Source organism: Scaptodrosophila lebanonensis, unplaced genomic scaffold (genome assembly GCF_003285725.1).
Source record: "Scaptodrosophila lebanonensis strain 11010-0011.00,11010-0021.00 unplaced genomic scaffold, SlebRS2 tig00000122-arrow-arrow-pilon, whole genome shotgun sequence".
Taxonomy (NCBI): domain Eukaryota; kingdom Metazoa; phylum Arthropoda; class Insecta; order Diptera; family Drosophilidae; genus Scaptodrosophila; species Scaptodrosophila lebanonensis.
This window is the reverse complement of record NW_022060580.1, coordinates 1,380,325-1,395,925: the sequence shown is the minus strand read 5'-3', so window position 1 is coordinate 1,395,925 and position 15,601 is coordinate 1,380,325. Positions and strand designations below refer to the sequence as shown.

The 15,601-nt window shown below is 41.7% G+C and overlaps 1 protein-coding gene across 1 annotated transcript in view; it reads left to right on the top strand.

Moving 5' to 3' along the window:
* LOC115628647 (unconventional myosin heavy chain 6) overlaps positions 1–15,601 on the top strand; it is a 665,426-nt gene that overhangs the window by 231,887 nt on the left and 417,938 nt on the right. The window contains exon 7 of the mRNA XM_030524816.1: positions 1,833–2,075. Coding sequence (XP_030380676.1) covers positions 1,833–2,075 — 243 coding nt within the window. The remainder of the gene's footprint in view (positions 1–1,832; positions 2,076–15,601) is intronic.

The following is a 15,601-nucleotide window of genomic DNA, read 5'->3' as shown; positions in this document are numbered from 1 at the left end:
TAACTTTGACTGCGCGCCATGAAAATGGTGTTGCCCTATAAGCAGGAATTAATTTAATTTTCGCTTAATTAAACAATTTATAATAAAATAAAAATAAAATTTTTTATATTTGGACAACATTTTTTTTGGACTTTCTGCCAAAAAAACGGGGAAAAAAACCATAGTGCATAGGGGGGAAGTGGGGGGGAAAATCAAAAAAAATAAAACAAACTCGTATAGAATACACACATAAGGCATCTTTGTGCAAAATTTGGTGTCTCTATCTCTTATAGTCTCTGAGATCTAGGTGATCATACGGACGGACAGACGGACAGACAGACAAACAGGGCTAAATCGACTCGTCTTGTCACGCTGATAAAGAATATATATACTTTGTGGGGTCTGTCACGCCTCCTTCTGCCTGTTACATTTTTCAGCTCGCGCAAACCTAATATACTCTTGTACATTTCATGTACAGAGTATAATAAGACAAACTCGTATAGCGTACACACATAAGGCATATTTGTGCAAAATTTTGTGTCTCTAGCTCTTATAGAGTCTGAGACGGAGAGCTCATCGGGTCGCATTGCAATCTGGGCCCTTGAACTGCAACAGCAAACGTTCAATGCCACGACGATGCGACCGCTACCCATATAGAAGTAATGTGCGCGCGTCGCCAATTGGTATCACTGGTCAACTTTGTACCCAATTCAGCCCAATGCACAAGCCGTGCCCTGAAACATTTCCAGCATACATCTCAGGAAAATCCGATGCGGCTACACCAATTGACGCCCTGGTGACCGTTACAGGGCTTAGCTACGAAAAGAGAAGGTCTGCGGTAGGTGATAGTTGTAAGCGTAATTTGTTGGTGTAGTTCTAAGCGCAGCTTGTAAGGGGTTTTAGAAAATGGAGATATAATAAAGTTTGGCAGCAAAGGTTTTGAATTCAAATTTGATTGTAAAAATAAATTTGGTACGAATATAAGCGGCCGCCTTTTTACTTTTGAGGGGTCCAATATAAAAGAAATAAATAACTGCACGCACCTAAGCACCGGCGTACAAACCTGGTAAAGTCCACCGTTACAGTCTGGGGACAAGAAATTTCAACTTGGCGACTTTTATATATTTTTTTATCCTGCGTGCTACGTACTTTTTAAAATTAAGGATTTCACACAATTTCATTTTTCAGGAACAATATGATAAGTTCAAAGTTTAAATCAATATGCAAAAAGCATTAATTTTTTTTATCACAATTCAAAAAATAAACCTAAGTTATCAAAACTTTACTAACTAATTATAATTCTTTTTACTTTTTAATCTCAAGTGAGCTCTTTCTCCCCTCACTAAAAGCTTCTATTTTCAGCTACCTCCGACAGAATCACTGATCACCACTGCTGTGAGTAGGGGCATAGCTTGCCGGACTGGCTAATAAATTTTCCCCCAACGGGTCAGTGATTCTTCACCTTTAGCTTTTAATTATATTTTATCTCTTATTATTTAAGTTTTTTTCTTTTATCTTCTATTGCTATTTTTTCATATCCATTCCTTTTTTTTGTTAGGTCTAATAACTTATCTGACTACCCTCTGCTGTGAATCGGGGCAAAGCTGGCCGTTTGGCAAATAAAATTCCCCCACCGTGTCGGATTCGTTATTAGATATTTGTGTCATTTTTATAGGCTTTTTATTCCTATAGCTTTATTTTAGTTTAAGTTCTCTTTTGTATTGATTTTTTGTTTTCTTTTTCTTTTACATCGACTGCATTGTTTGTCGATGAAATAAATAAATAAATAAACTAAATATGTATTATTTACTATACATATTTTTGTAAATGAATGGCTTTTTGTTTAATTTCAGGCCAGGGAAAACAGACATGCCATGGCTAAAGCATTATACTTAAAGACTTTCAAATGGCTTGTAACTAAAATAAATAGCTGCACTAACCCTGGACAATATGGCGCTAAGTTTTTGGGAGTACTAGATATATTTGGTTTTGAGAATTTTGAAAAAAATTCCTTTGAACAATTGTGTATTAATTATACCAATGAAAAACTACATAAATTTTTTAATCACTATGTGTTTACTCTGGAACAAGAAATTGTAAGTATCATTACATATAATATTAATGTTAATTTTCGCCAGTATAACTAGTATTAAGAATTTGCTTGGTATTTTGGACTATGGCCCTTCTGGCTACACTGTGCTGTGGGAATATGCTTAATTTAACGCACAAATTCTTGGAAATCGCAAAGCTTAGGAGACGTGAATTTTGCACCATTTCTTAAGTTTACAACAAAATTACTCAGAAAACTTCAGCATCGCACATTTAGTGAACCCAGCTGCAGAGCTGCAGAAAAAGAAAATCAATCAATTATCAAGGAAATAGGCGAAAACGCTTCACTGCGCGTTTGTGAATTTCTTGACATGGACGTCAATACGAATGCGCCAAAACCTGTCATGGAGGCCAAAATTATGGAAGCTATATGAGTTGGCGGCATCGATGCAGACAATGAGTCAAATGCATTGGATTTGAAGTTGAAACTGGAGGTCTACGGACAAATCGAAAATGAAGAAACAGAAACTATAAATTTAACTGCAAAAACATTGACAGAAGCATAACAGAAGCACTAGCACACGACGAAATATGTAGGTATATTGAAAATTGAGGGTGACATCGATATTTGCCCGAGTGAGTTAGACCTTCTTCAAGCGGAAGAAGAAACATTGATAAGTAAGAGATATGTTTTGAAATCTTCTTCACTGTCAAACGAGCAAAAGTCGGAATGGCTACATGATTCCAAACCACAGCACAATTAATCCATACAAACAACAATGGTAAATTTGCTACTTCAAGCAGGAACTGTGGATTTCCTTTAGAAGAAAATGTACACATGTACAGCGCAATGGATAGCGCTAAAAGGCTCAGCAAGGAACAAGGTCCGCCTTATTGCCAATCTCAGGAACAGAGCCCTCCAAAATTATAAAAATTTTCTACAGGGCATATGGTGAACCAGAAAATGTCCCACTTGAGCTGATGTCAAGCGCAAATCCAGTCAATACCAGTAACTCAACTATGTGACCTTGAGTAGTTCAAATCACGCAGTGCGAAACATAAACGCACTGAGTATTCATATGGAACTTTAAACGACACACAAGGGCTTTCATCTACGGTGATTGGTGAATGGATCGAAAGCTATCTACGGGAATGAGGTGAATTTTTGATCTGCTATATATTCGACAGACTTGCTGAATGGACACGGATGCAGACTGATCTTATTCAAGACATTACATTCTTCCAGGAGGTGTTAGCAATCAATAACTCAGTGACGTTGTACACAGAACATCAAAAACCGAGTAAAATTTTTAATGTCGCCGGCAACAAAAAGCCAAAAACTTGACCTCATTAAGTTAAAAGTTATTCGTCATATAATTCTACTGGGATTACGATTACGCTGCGATTACAATGGCAATATATAAAGCGTGCCTATTGCTGTTTGAAATTTCTAAAAATTCAATGCAATCTAAGTGACGCTTGCTAAATTGACAATTGCGAGCAATTTCGCAAAACACTAAAAGAAGAGAAGTCATCGCAGAACAAAAGGTGAATGCCCTTTTTAAAATGGAATCAGTCACTGTTCACAGCGAACATAACTCCAAATACTAGATAATTGCGTAGATGAAGGAAATATATTGTATCGACGTCCTGGCGATCGTCACAGGGTATCGTCACTAGGGAAGGACGGCGAGGTGTAGTTTTAAGGAAAATACAAGATATTAACGTAGCCTAGTTGGCTTAAGTTCAGCCGCGACGGCATACTTTAAGTTTGATTGTTCTGCCCATCGCCACTGAAGGCCAGCCACCATTAAAATTCAACGTTAAGACATAAGTTCCGTTTTCCAATTTTCAAGTGCTTTATAGCTAGCCATGCAAGGATTAGCATACGCATTATTAACATCTCTTATTACAAAGTCATTACATGTATGAGCGCACTTACAATTAATTGCTTACAAACAACTTAAGTCTATAATTCCAATAACTTAAATCTATAATTCAAATATTTGCCAACAAACTTAAATCTATATTTAAAGTATAAATGGCATGAAATGCCTAAATAGATTCCGTTTGCTTTAGCTAGACGGAAGGCGTACAGCAGAAATTAAAACAAGAAAAATGTAACAGGCAAAAAAGGGGTCTGCCACCCCACAAAGTATATGACCACGAATATGGTCAGAATGACAAGACGAGTCGATCTAGCCCTGTCTGTCTGTCTGTCCGCTCGTCCGTCCGTATGAACACCTGGATCTCAGAGACTATAAGAGATAGAGACACCAAATTTTGCACAAAGATGCCTTATGTGTGTATTCTATACGAGTTTGTTTTATTTTTGTGATTTTCCCCCCCACTTCCCCCCTATGGGGGTTTTCCCGATTTTCCATTCGTATAATCGCCTATATCTCGGAGACTATAAGACCTACGGACACCAAATTTTAGTCCCAGATGCCTTATGTGAATACGCAGAAAATTTATATTTTGGGATTTCCCTCCCTCCCCCCTCTACCCCGCAAAATACCACCAGTTGGTTATTATGTGTCCGTGTGCCAAGTTTCACTATGATAGACCGATTTAACGAGAAGTTATATCCATAAATATATTTTCTGCTGCAGCGCTGCTCAAGCGTCCTTCTGCCCGTATGAGCACCTGGATCTCAAAGATCATAAGAGATCATAAAAGATCAAATTCCCATAATTCCTAGAATTTCGAACTCAAATTGGGCAAATACCCCCAGTTAGTGATTATGTGTCCATGTGTCAAGTTTCATTATGATAGACCGATTTAACAGGAACTTATAGACACAAATATAATTGCTGCCGAAGCGCTGCCCGCAGCTGTTGTTGATGTTGGTGCTTTGGTTGACTGCAAACATGCTTACACAGACACGAATAGACACGCATAGACATGCATACACTCACATAGACGCAATTGCTATGTAAATGTGCAATTATACACCCTTTACGTGAGTTCGAATCCCGAGAGAGGTTAAATCGATCAAATTTTTTTTTTATTTTCTTAATTTTTTTTATTTTCTATAATTATTGTAAACATATGTACAGAGTATTTCGAAGTCGAGACACCCGACCTTAGCTTTTTTACTTGTTGTTTTTAATTTTCTTAATTTTTTGAATTTTGATAATTATTCTAAACATATGTTCAGAGTGTTTCACCCGACTTTGGCTTCCCTACTTGTTTAAGTTTGTTTTTTGTTTAAGTTTTTTTTTTGTTTAATGGCATTCAAGTGCAAAAATTGCATCAATTTGAACAGAACAAGAAGATCTCCTGCTTAGATAAGTCAATTTGTAGCGAAAATGATGGTTTTAACAGAAATTCAAAAAATCGATATTATTAATTTTAAAACAAGAAAGGAATGCTAAAGTCGAGCAGGCTCAACTCTTAAATACCCTGTACCACCCCACAAAAAAATAAATAAATTAAATATTATTAATTAATTAATTTAATTTAATTTAATTTAATTTAATTAAATTAATTTAATTAATTAACTAAATTAAATATAAAATATTCCATACATGCATGCATACATTTACATTTACATCAGAATGGTGTCTATGCGTGTTTGTGTACTTGTACATATGTATGTATGTGTGCATTGGCCATGGTTATATGGCTATAACTTTCTTTCTGATCAACCTATCATAATGCAACTTGGTATACGGATATATAATTACTAACTGGATGTGTCTACCATTTTAGTTTAAAATTCCAAGAATTACGGGAGTTATAGAAAATCTTGAATAGGGGGGGAGTGGAGGGGCGCATCGGGAAAAATGAACAAAGTCGTCCTTTCTCGGGCTCAGGAGAATCTCTATAACATATTGGGTTATTCTAGCTCTTATACTTTCTGAGATCCTTGCGTTCATACAGACGGACAGACGGACGGACGGACGGACGGACGGACAGACGGACATGGCTATATTGACTCGTCTTCTCATCCTGATCAAGAATATATATACTTTGTGGGGTCTGCCACGCCTCCTTCTGCTTGTTACATACATTCGCACAAAACTAGTATAACCTTTCACCCTTTGGGTACAGGGTATACAAAATCTGATAAAATATTGCTATATCTGAACAAATAATGTGTAAAGAATCATCTGTAAGGAGTTTTTAGATAAAATATTTAAAAAACCGAGAGTATAGGGCGCCAGTCTGGCAGCGGACGTTCAAGGATGACTAATGGCCGTCAGGACAGGAATTTAGTCCGAATATCACTGCGCAACCGTTTTAAAACTCATCCAGAAATTACTGCAGAATTTGAAAATGCCAGTCATTTGGAATTAAGCAGCTCAAATGGCGACTAAAAAGAAATAATTTGACCGCCAGACGAGCTGCAAAAAACTCGTTCTTAAAGCAAAAAGCGTTCCAACAGACTAAATTGGTGCAAATAGAAGATAAATTGGTCAGCTGATGGTTGGGCTAATATGATATTCTTTGACGAAAGCGAAATCAACTTAATTGGTCCAGATTCGGGAGTCATGGTTCGTCGTAGAGCCAATGAAAGATTCAGTGATCAATGGGTGCAAAGTTCTGTGTTGTATTCCCCATACTTTATGATCTGGGGAGCAATTCCAACTCGTGGTGGTAGAGAGCTTGTATTGCCGGAAGGTACCAGCAACTCTGCAGCCTATGTGGATATAATATAAATGGGGGTTTTTGCCTACAAGCGAGTCCCTAACTCAACACGTTTCAAATATGGTTTTTCAAGTCGATTGCCCACCATTTCACCGTTCGAAATCGGTAAGAACTGCGTGGATATTTTCTAACGTGGTGGTAGAGAGCTTGTATTGCCGGAAGGTACCAGCAACTCTGCAGCCTATGTGGATATAATATAAATGGGGGTTTTTGCCTACAAGCGAGTCCCTAACTCAACACGTTTCAAATATGGTTTTTCAAGTCGATTGCCCACCATTTCACCGTTCGAAATCGGTAAGAACTGCGTGGATATTTTCTAATATTTTCTATTCCCTAACTCAACACGTTTCAAATATGGTTTTTCAAGTCGATTGCCCACCATTTCACCGTTCGAAATCGGTAAGAACTGCGTGGATATTTTCTAAAGTGGACCTTTTGTATCCAGTTTTACAAATATTTGATCACTAATTAACTATTTTTCTTGGCGTAGGTTGAGGAACTTAAAGATATTTTAGGTATAAAGTCCCTTTCTTGACCTGGAAATGGCCCAGACCTCAACTCTATCGGGAAAGTTTGGTCCATTCTTAAGCAAAACAAGTAGAGAAGTTAAAGTCGGTTGTCCCGACTTTGAAATGCTCTGTACATATGAAATTGTTTCGCTAATAAGTTTTCTTAGAAATAACAAAACTATAAAATTGTATATAGATTATGTGTATTGTTGCGATAGCACTTGTCCTCGGTAAGCGGGACGGCCCCAATTGTCCGTCCCGTGCCAAAGTTGGCATTGATAATCCCGAGGCGTTGATGTGTTCAATTCTTTATTCAAACTTTAACTGTTCGTTTACATTTTTACTTAAAGTAAACTAAGCTAAGGCCGCGTAGCTGCACTGCCCGATACGCCGGCAGCGGAGCGGCTGCATTATATACTAGCTTATATACTCAGCGCTGTTGGCAGCGAGAGCGCGAGAGAGTATGTTATGTGCACTTGAGGTGGCTGACACTAATTGCACTGACGCTGCGCTTATGTCGCCCAATGCATGCGCGATCATATTACGTCGCGTATGGATTATGCTTAGCTCTTGAGTTTGTATAAACATTGCAACAAAGTGTTACAGTGTGTATTCCTTATGTGTGCACACTACATCTCCCTCCTTTTGAAAAATAACGTAATATTATGAAGTTATTTTCTAAATTATTTATCTATTAATTTCATGTATATCTAGTTATATATATAATTTTTTTTTTTTTTACTATTATTATTATTATTTTTTTTTATGTAATCATAGAAAATTGATGTATATTTTTTTTTAATTTTTTTTATTTATTAATATTTATATATATTTATGCTTGTGTATGGCCATACTTCAAGTTACGAATTAAAAATCTTTAACCTATCCTTATGTACTGTTTGTTTTTTTTTTTTGTGTTTTGCGTTTTGAGTTTGCGTTTTGCGACCATATACCTGTAACAATTAATCTAGCCTAGAGCGATAAGGTACTGCTCTAACCGTTTTTTTTTTTTTTTTTTTGCACAAATTAATAATTAGAGAATCCTATTTTCTGTTTCCAAGTCCATAATGAACGTCTTCACAGGACCGTACTTCAGAGTAAAACATTCAAAAATATATTTGTGTAAAAGCTAACCACTGACGATTGGCGATTTCTGACCCAGCATTTTGAGAATGCCAATGAGTCCGTAGAGACTCCTTTTAGTTAACTCGTCCTTTAATCGTAAGTACTTTGCAAAGGTACAACTGAAAATGCCATTCAAAAATGCACTAATTCATATACAGACAATCTATGCAGACAAAATAGCTTCTTCTTTTATTTTTACTTGGGTCACCGGGTCGAGTAGCGCTACTCTTATTAAATTTATTCTTTATTGCCCATATTTTTAAAGTATCTATTGAACTAATTCAAAGATCTTTTTCCACGGTACCTCTTTGAGTGTGGTCGATTCTGTATATACCGGCTTGCCTTTCAAGCCTTTGGAAAAACTGACCTAAGTCGAGAATTCCATTGGTACATATATAAATCGCCAACATCATATTACTTGACGTATACGTTGTCGTATACGTTGGGCTTTGAAGCTTTTATTTTATGGATTGCTTAGGCAATTTCCATTGTTCTTTTCCTGCGCAGGATTTTTGTCTACCTTGCCATCTTGCATACTTTTCCCTTTTTGCAATTTTATTTATTTTTTTTATATTTTTATTCTTTGATGGTTATTCTTGATAACTCATCAGTTATTTAGTTCTTCTATTTTTTTTTTATAATATGTGACATAACTTCGCTTAGCAAATTTGTCAAAATAAATTCAATTATAATACGTTATATTCTGCTCTTTGAAATAAAAATCCGATAAAGGCAAGTACTGTCTTTAGCTTCAGCCAAATATTTATAGCCTGATACAACATTCATATGCGGCCAATGTAGCCAATAGGCCTGCCATGATTATATCTTTTCATGCAGAAAACAACGCGAGGCAAAGTTGTGGAACATCTGCGCCACCAAAATTATTCGATCAAAATTCAAAAATTTGGTATATATTTGGTATACCACAGGCATATAATCGCAACTTTTTGTACGCCTTTTTTTTGCGTATATGATTTACAATAATTATATTTGTGTATTAATTAATTTTTTTTTTTTTTTTTGAATACAAAAATATTAAGAAATGTTTCTTGCTTAACTTAAATTGAACAATTTTCCTGCCTATTTGTTCGAACAGCTTTACGGGCTGTACTTCTAATCGGGCAGAAAAGGTTCCGCTCAATTTTACAATTTTCCTTATTAATTATTTTACAATTTTCTTATTGGCTATTTTTTACAATTTTTCTTACATATATATATTTTAACTTAAATATGCATTACAAATTTTGCATTATAAGTTTTTATCTTTGCTTAATCATTAAATTTTCCTCTGGTGTCCCTTTTTGGGATTGTCGTCTTGTGGCGTCCGCATCAGCTGGACGTCGCCGACTCCTGGCACGCTGATGCTCCATCGATGGCGCGAGTGGCGGTGTGCCCCTCGCGCTTGTTGATTTTGTGGCTTGTATTCCAACGTTGGTGCGAAAGGCGGTCCTATGCCCTTCGCACTTGTTGATCTTTTCAAATTAGATTGGTCCTTGATCCTCCAGGATCACTGTCATGGTCGCCATGTTGCGATAGCACTTGTCCTCGGTAAGCGGGACGGCCCCAATTGTCCGTCCCGTGCCAAAGTTGGCATTGATAATCCCGAGGCGTTGATGTGTTCAATTCTTTATTCAAACTTTAACTGTTCGTTTACATTTTTACTTAAAGTAAACTAAGCTAAGGCCGCGTAGCTGCACTGCCCGATACGCCGGCAGCGGAGCGGCTGCATTATATACTAGCTTATATACTCAGCGCTGTTGGCAGCGAGAGCGCGAGAGAGTATGTTATGTGCACTTGAGGTGGCTGACACTAATTGCACTGACGCTGCGCTTATGTCGCCCAATGCATGCGCGATCATATTACGTCGCGTATGGATTATGCTTAGCTCTTGAGTTTGTATAAACATTGCAACAAAGTGTTACAGTGTGTATTCCTTATGTGTGCACACTACAGTATTGACAAAATTCTGTAGCGGGGAAGGGGGAAAAATTAAAAAAAAAAAAAATTATCTCGTCCTTTCTCGGACCTGAGAGATACCAACTTTGGTTATTCCAGCTTTTATAGTTTCTGAGATCCTTGCGTTCATCCAGACAGACGGATGGACATGTCTAGATCAATTCGTCTCGTCTCGCTGATTAAGAAACTACAGTGTGTCACAGCTTATTTCGTGCAGGCGAAAAAATTTACTTACAATAGCCAAAAAATTTAAGCGCCAATTTGTTGATAACTTAATATATATTTTAAAAGGGATTGCATTGTTTTCTATTAATAATATTTAATTCCAAAAATAACCAAAAACTAAAAAGGCACGACAATTTAAGGTCACAGCTTATTTCGTGCAGTGGCTTTATACTTAAAAAATTGTATTTTAAATTAATATTTAATATTTGGTTTGGCCAATTTTATATTGGACTAGCAGGTCTTGCCCGTCTTTGCTGGGCTAAGTAAAATGTGCTTTAAAGTGAAAAGTTTATTTACTATATGATATTCTTCTTTCGGCGCTCTCTAAAGTTTTTTAAACATTTTCCAAATAGCAAATATAGTACAATAAGTACTATGTATGGTTATACGTACATACATACATATCTTCGTTACGCACCGGACGGACTGCCAGTCCTGACGTAACTGTGTGCTCCGACGCGGGACATTTAATTTTGATTTATAAATCGGGACGTCCCGCCCAAAATTGAAGCGTTCGGCAACGCTGATACGTACACACATTTAAATTTTCCATGCAGGTGTTATCCGCCTATATACATACATACATATATAAGTATGTATTTCATATTTTAATTCAACACTAATTTGTGTCTTCAATTCCAAATATGATTGTTGTGAATGTAAAAGGTGTGTAACTTATACTAGGTAGACGTGAACAAAAAAAGATAGGTCACATTTCTCGTGCGGGACGGCCGCTAAGCAATGCATCGCACAAGTCTTGGCCTCTTTTACTGCACTAAGTCAGCTGCTCTGTCTCTCTCTAATCGCCTAAGCTCGCACATTGCACCAGCAGCGAAGCTACTGGTAGCATGCCAACCTTGCTGGCTATTGAGCATCAGGTCCACAATGTTGTTCGCCGAAATGTTTGAGCCCAGGGCGTTTTCCAGCACCTCACGGATGCGTCTGAACCTGGGGCAGATAAAAAAAATACGTGCTCAGCCTACAACGCCATTTCCACAGTGGGAGCAGTCCGCCACAGAGTCGTGGCCGAACCGGTGCAGATAGCTACGAAAGCATCCGTGCCCACTCAGTAGTTGTGTTAGGTGGAAATTTAGCTCACCAATTTAGCTCCACGTCATTATATTGGGGATCAGACGGTACGTCCATCGACCTTTGCTCGTGGTATCCCATCATCGTTGCCACCGTTCTAAACTGCGACTCCTTGCGTCCCGACGCAGCACGGCTGCCGGTGTGGCATCAGCCACTGCAACACGCACACCTTCGTACCTCACCTTCGCCTCGCGTGCTAGCTCCTCCAAGGGTATCATGCCTGCCAACACAAGTGCTGCTTCATCCGAAATCGTTCTGAACCCGCTGCATATCCGTATTGCGCTTAGACGGTATGTGGCACCAGGGCCACGTCTGTAGGACCCCTTCTCAATGGCGTGGGCAAAGACTGGAGCAGCGTAGAGCATGATTGAGCTCGTTACTCTTATGAGCAGTGCCCAGCGGTTTTGTTTTGGACCTCTGGTGTTTAGCAATATCCGTGCCAGCGCTCTTCCAGACTCGGCTGCTTTTCTGTTAGCATACTCTAGGTGCTCACGAAAGCAGAGACTAGTGTCCAACATTACGCCAAGGTATTTTATGGCCCTTTTGGACTCCACTGCTGTACTGCCAACCAGTATCCGGGCGGTCTCCACTCTTTTTCGGCTGCTAATCAGAAGTGCCTCGGTCTTATGTGGTGCGAGCTCCAGGCCAGCCGAGGATAGCCAGGCAGCAACCTGCTCTATAGCTGCACAGCTGGACGCCTGTACCTCGCACAGCTCCTTTGCAACTGCCACCAAGCCCACATCGTCAGCGAAGCCAACTATATGCACGTCGCTTGGCAGCTGGAGCCGGAGGATGCCATCGTACATCGTGTTCCATAGGAGAGGACCCAGGACGGAGCCCTGGGGCACTCCTAGTGAGATGTCGTGTGAGCGTAAGCCCTCATCGTGCTGTATTCAATAGTTCTGCCGTCAAAGTAGCTTCGTACAATTGCAAGTACGTACTCCGGGACGGAAAAGCTTCTTAGCGCCATCAAGATTTGGCACCAGTCAGCCGTATTAAATGCGTTGCAGATGTCCAATGTTGTTACTAGGCAGTATCTTTTGGAGCCACCCCTCCAGCGCGGTCCCGCTATGGCCTCAGTAGTGATTCCCACTACTTTATTAATGGCATCCACCGTTGATCTCGCCTTACGAAACCCAAACTGGTTAGGAGATAGTCCGCCGGCACTCTCCAGGGCCAAGCTTAGCCTGCTGCTTATAATTTTCTCCAGCGCCTTTCTCAATGAGTCCAATAGGCAAATAGGCCTATACGACGACGCTTCTTCCGGGGGCTTTCCAGGCTTTGTTCCCTATCCGGGAAAACTCCTTCCCTGCGACACTGGTTGTACATCTCCACGAAGGCTACTGGGTGAAGTGTCATGGCCAGTCTTAGGGCTCGGTTCGGGAGGGAATCTGGACCAGGTGCTTTAGACGGCTTAAGGCTGCGAGCGATTGCTAGTATCTCCTCTGTTGTAACCAATACCAACTCTGTGGGGAAAGGCGGGCCTCCAGAACCATACCGGGCCGCACTTGATGAGACGATTGGTCTGCTTGGGAAGAGCACATCCTCTATGTGTTATACTGTCGGGGCATCCGACGGTACTGCTGACACTCCAAGGCCCACCAATGCTGCGGAGAAGGAATGCGTGTTGAGCGTCTCACTTCGAAACACCCTACAAGCGGGTATGTTGGCTCGCCGCTGGCTGTAATCACCCTCTATTAAGCAGAAAATCTCCTCGTGGTCACTTGCCGTGTAGTCCTGGCCTAAGTTCCAGGATGATGATGGGAACAGAGCGCTGCTAACAAAAGTTAGGTCAACTATTGAGCCGGCACCGGCCCTGTTGAATCTGTTCCTTGATCCCGTATTGAGGAGCGCAATGTCTAGTGTCGCAAAAGCCTCCATTAATGTTCTGCCTCGAGCATTGGTTGAGACGCTGCCCCATTCTACTGACCACGCATTAAAGTCGCCCGCGATAATGACGCGGTTACGGCTCCTTGCATCATTCGTTAGTGAGTCCATAATTAATGAGAACTCGCTGAGGGACAGACTTGGGGCCAGGTAGCAACTGTAAAACCAGAAGCTGCCGATTCTAGCGCGCGCAAAGACCTTTGTTGCCACACCTGAAGCATATCGAAGATCCCCTACACGCGGCGACCCTATGACCAGCCTCCCCGCACTTGAAGCAGCAGTTGCTTCTGTCCAGTTCACTGCTGCAGTTCATGGCGATGTGACCAGGCTCCAAGCATCGGTAGCACCTTTGCGCAGTGACGCGCTCTTTTATGTGGCAGCTAGTCCAACCAATTTTGAGCTTTCCAAGCTTGAGTAAGCTCTCGCCATACTTGCCTGGTAGGCTAATGACAGCCGTTCTTGACCCACTAAGGGATGCACGCAGGTTTTTTACATTGCACAGCTCAGGGTCGATACCGGCTTGGACTGCCACTGCCGCCCGGATATCTTCTGCCTCAACCAGCTCGTCCAAATCCCGGACCTCAAACCGGCGCTCCTGCGCGACGGCCCGGACTGCCACCCCCTCGCCGAGGGCCTGGCCGATGCTTTCCGTCAGCTTCTGGGCACTCTCTTTACTGCCCCTCTTGAGCTCCAGCAGTAAATCTCCGTTCCTCGTTTTCCTCACTTTATTTACGTTTCCGCTCACGCCATTAAGCTTGCCGTCCTCGCGTCTGGTGACCATTCGCAGGATTTCACTATAGGACAGGTTCTCCTGGTGTTGGATGATGATGGCTTCGGGCTTGGATCGTCTTGGCTGCAAAGTCGACTTATGGGGTTCCTTTCTGCGCTTATTGGTTACCTCTTTGGTTACCACGTTTGTTCCCCCGTGGTGTTGGATGCAATGGACGCAGGCTGCATTGCTGCGTACTCCACTCGGGGCTGCTTCCTGCTCTCCATGCTTTCTACAGCGCGGTTGACGCCTTTGATGCTCCGTTTGTTTGCTGCCGATGCGTTTGAAGCAGTCTTAGGGGCACTTGCTGCTTTTGGGACGGGTACGGCCGTTTGCACACCGACGTCGGTGCTAGCCGGCTTTACACCAATATGCGACCAATCAACCTTGCTGCAGATTGAGTTATGCAGCCTTAGCATCTCTACAAAAAGCTCCTTGTCTTGCTGGTTAACGGCGCTTTTGCTGACCTTCAAAGAGGCGACAGACCGCTTGTAGGTGGGAGCCCAGCACCTGCATCTCGCCTTGAGCAGTCTCTGGTTGGCCAACCGGCTTAATTGGAGCCCCTGCTGTGTTTGCCAGCGGCAGTGGTGCTGCCAACGGTGTGGAGAACGGCGTTTTCGACGGTTCGGCAGTGCTTGCTGCACACAATGATGCTGTGGGTGAGCACAGCATCGGGAAACTTTGCAAGGGCGCTGTAGGCAGAGCCGACGAAAGGATTTTCGCCCGCTACGGCTTCATTCGCTTTCAGCCAGGCTTCATCGCTTACAATTGGCGTCAGCGGTCCCAGCGTAGGCGGCAACGACATGGGTGCCTCCAAGCAAACCCTTGGCTGCTTAGCCACACCGCCGCCATGCACGTTACGGCTCGTTGCCTGCGAGACTGTGATCCGCGCGCCCGGTGGCTGATCAGAGGGAGCCACCTTCAGCAACCCTTTTGGTTGCGAATCGGACATCGAGGCGAGTTCAAAGCGAGCTCCCTCGATGGCCAATCATTTACCTTGATGGGATGGGGGTTATCCCGCCCCTTCTCGGTCACCAGAGCCTCGCTTCTGACGCAATGGAGGGTGGTATACGGTCCGTCCGACCTTTATTTGCAGACTCGCTCTAAACTCCGTCTAAATACTCCTCTTCCTAAAACTATGCTGTGCGTAGTGCACAGTTACCCGCTGCTCCTAGAAGTATGCAGCGCCTGTTAAATTTCCTTAACACCCTCTAGCGCCTTCCGCCAGATGTCCGCTAGCAGGACAGCTGGGTCAGCTACTATCGCGCTGCAACACTGCGACAGCTGGTTAGTCGCCAGCTGCTGGCAGTGCAACAGTGTGCCGACGCGAGCGCGTGGGCGAATCAGCAGGCAAAGAGAA